Genomic DNA, 1200 nt, shown 5'->3' on the forward strand with positions numbered 1-1200 from the left:
CACTCACTGACACTATCTCACACGCACACACAAAAAGACTGTCTCACACATTCACGCAGTCTCTATCTCTCACACACTGTCACTATCTCTCACAGACACACTGTCTGACACTGTCACAAACACATACACTGTCTCTATCTCACATACACGGTCACTATCTCTTACACACATGCTCATTGTCTGACACACCCACACACACTCACTGTCTCTATCTCTCTCTCTCTCTCGCACGCACTCTCACTCTCTCTCTCTCACACACAGATACACTCTCACAGGCACACACACACACACACACACACAGTCACTGTCTGACGCAATCTCAAACACACATTCTCACTGTCACTATCTCACACACACACTGTCTGACACACTCTCAAACACATGCTCTGTCTCTCTCACTCACACAGTCACGGTCACTATTGCACACACTCTGTCTCCCTCAGTCACTCCCCCACTCTCCCTCGGTCAATCACACTCTCTCTCTCTCTCTCTCTCTCTCTCTCTCCACACACACACACACACACACACACACACACACACACACACACACAAAGTGTGAGGCTCAGTGCTCAGAGCATACTGTTGGTTTGTCAGTGCTGGGATCTGTCTCCTTTCTGATTCTCTGTTCTTGCCGTTACCTTCAGGTCTGATGACAACGCCGGCAGTAACATGTCAGCAGCTGTTATCCCCCCTCAGCTGTACAACTGGCTGCCCCCTGAACTTATTTGGCAACATGTGGGCACTGTACGATCAGATATTTACAGCCTCTGTACCATCATTCAGGAGATCCACACAGGTACCAGGCTGGGGGCACGAACCCAGCTCTGACTTCTAACAGACAGTACAGCACAGTACAGGCCCTTCAGCCCATGATGTTGTGCCGACCTATTATCCTACTAAGATCGATCTACCCTGCATACCCGACATTTTATTATCCTTCATGTGCCTATCCAAGAGTCGCTTAAAAGTCTCTAAAGTATCTGACTCCACTACCACTGCCGGCAGCGCATTCCACAAACCCACCACTCTCTGTGTGGAGAACCTACCTCTGATATCTCTCCCATACCTTCCTCCAATCACCTTAAAATTATGAAGGTCATCATCTCAAATCCCTTTCCAGGATGGTCTGTGCCGAGAGAGGGGAGACTGAGTACCCCGTACCCCGGGGAGAGTGGGTGCACCCCCCCCGTACCCCGGGGA

At 50.1% G+C, this 1200-nt stretch overlaps 1 protein-coding gene across 1 annotated transcript in view; it reads left to right on the top strand.

Moving 5' to 3' along the window:
- Positions 1-644: 644 nt before the first annotated feature.
- LOC125482425 (inactive serine/threonine-protein kinase TEX14-like) overlaps positions 645-1200 on the top strand; it is a gene marked incomplete at both ends in the record, with an annotated part of 6904 nt that continues 6348 nt past the window's right edge. Inside the window, one exon of the mRNA XM_048594499.1 lies at positions 645-796. Coding sequence (XP_048450456.1) covers positions 645-796 — 152 coding nt within the window. The remainder of the gene's footprint in view (positions 797-1200) is intronic.

This window comes from Rhincodon typus, unplaced genomic scaffold (assembly GCF_021869965.1).
Source record: "Rhincodon typus isolate 14 unplaced genomic scaffold, sRhiTyp1.1 hic_rhity00010094, whole genome shotgun sequence".
Lineage (NCBI taxonomy): Eukaryota > Metazoa > Chordata > Chondrichthyes > Orectolobiformes > Rhincodontidae > Rhincodon > Rhincodon typus.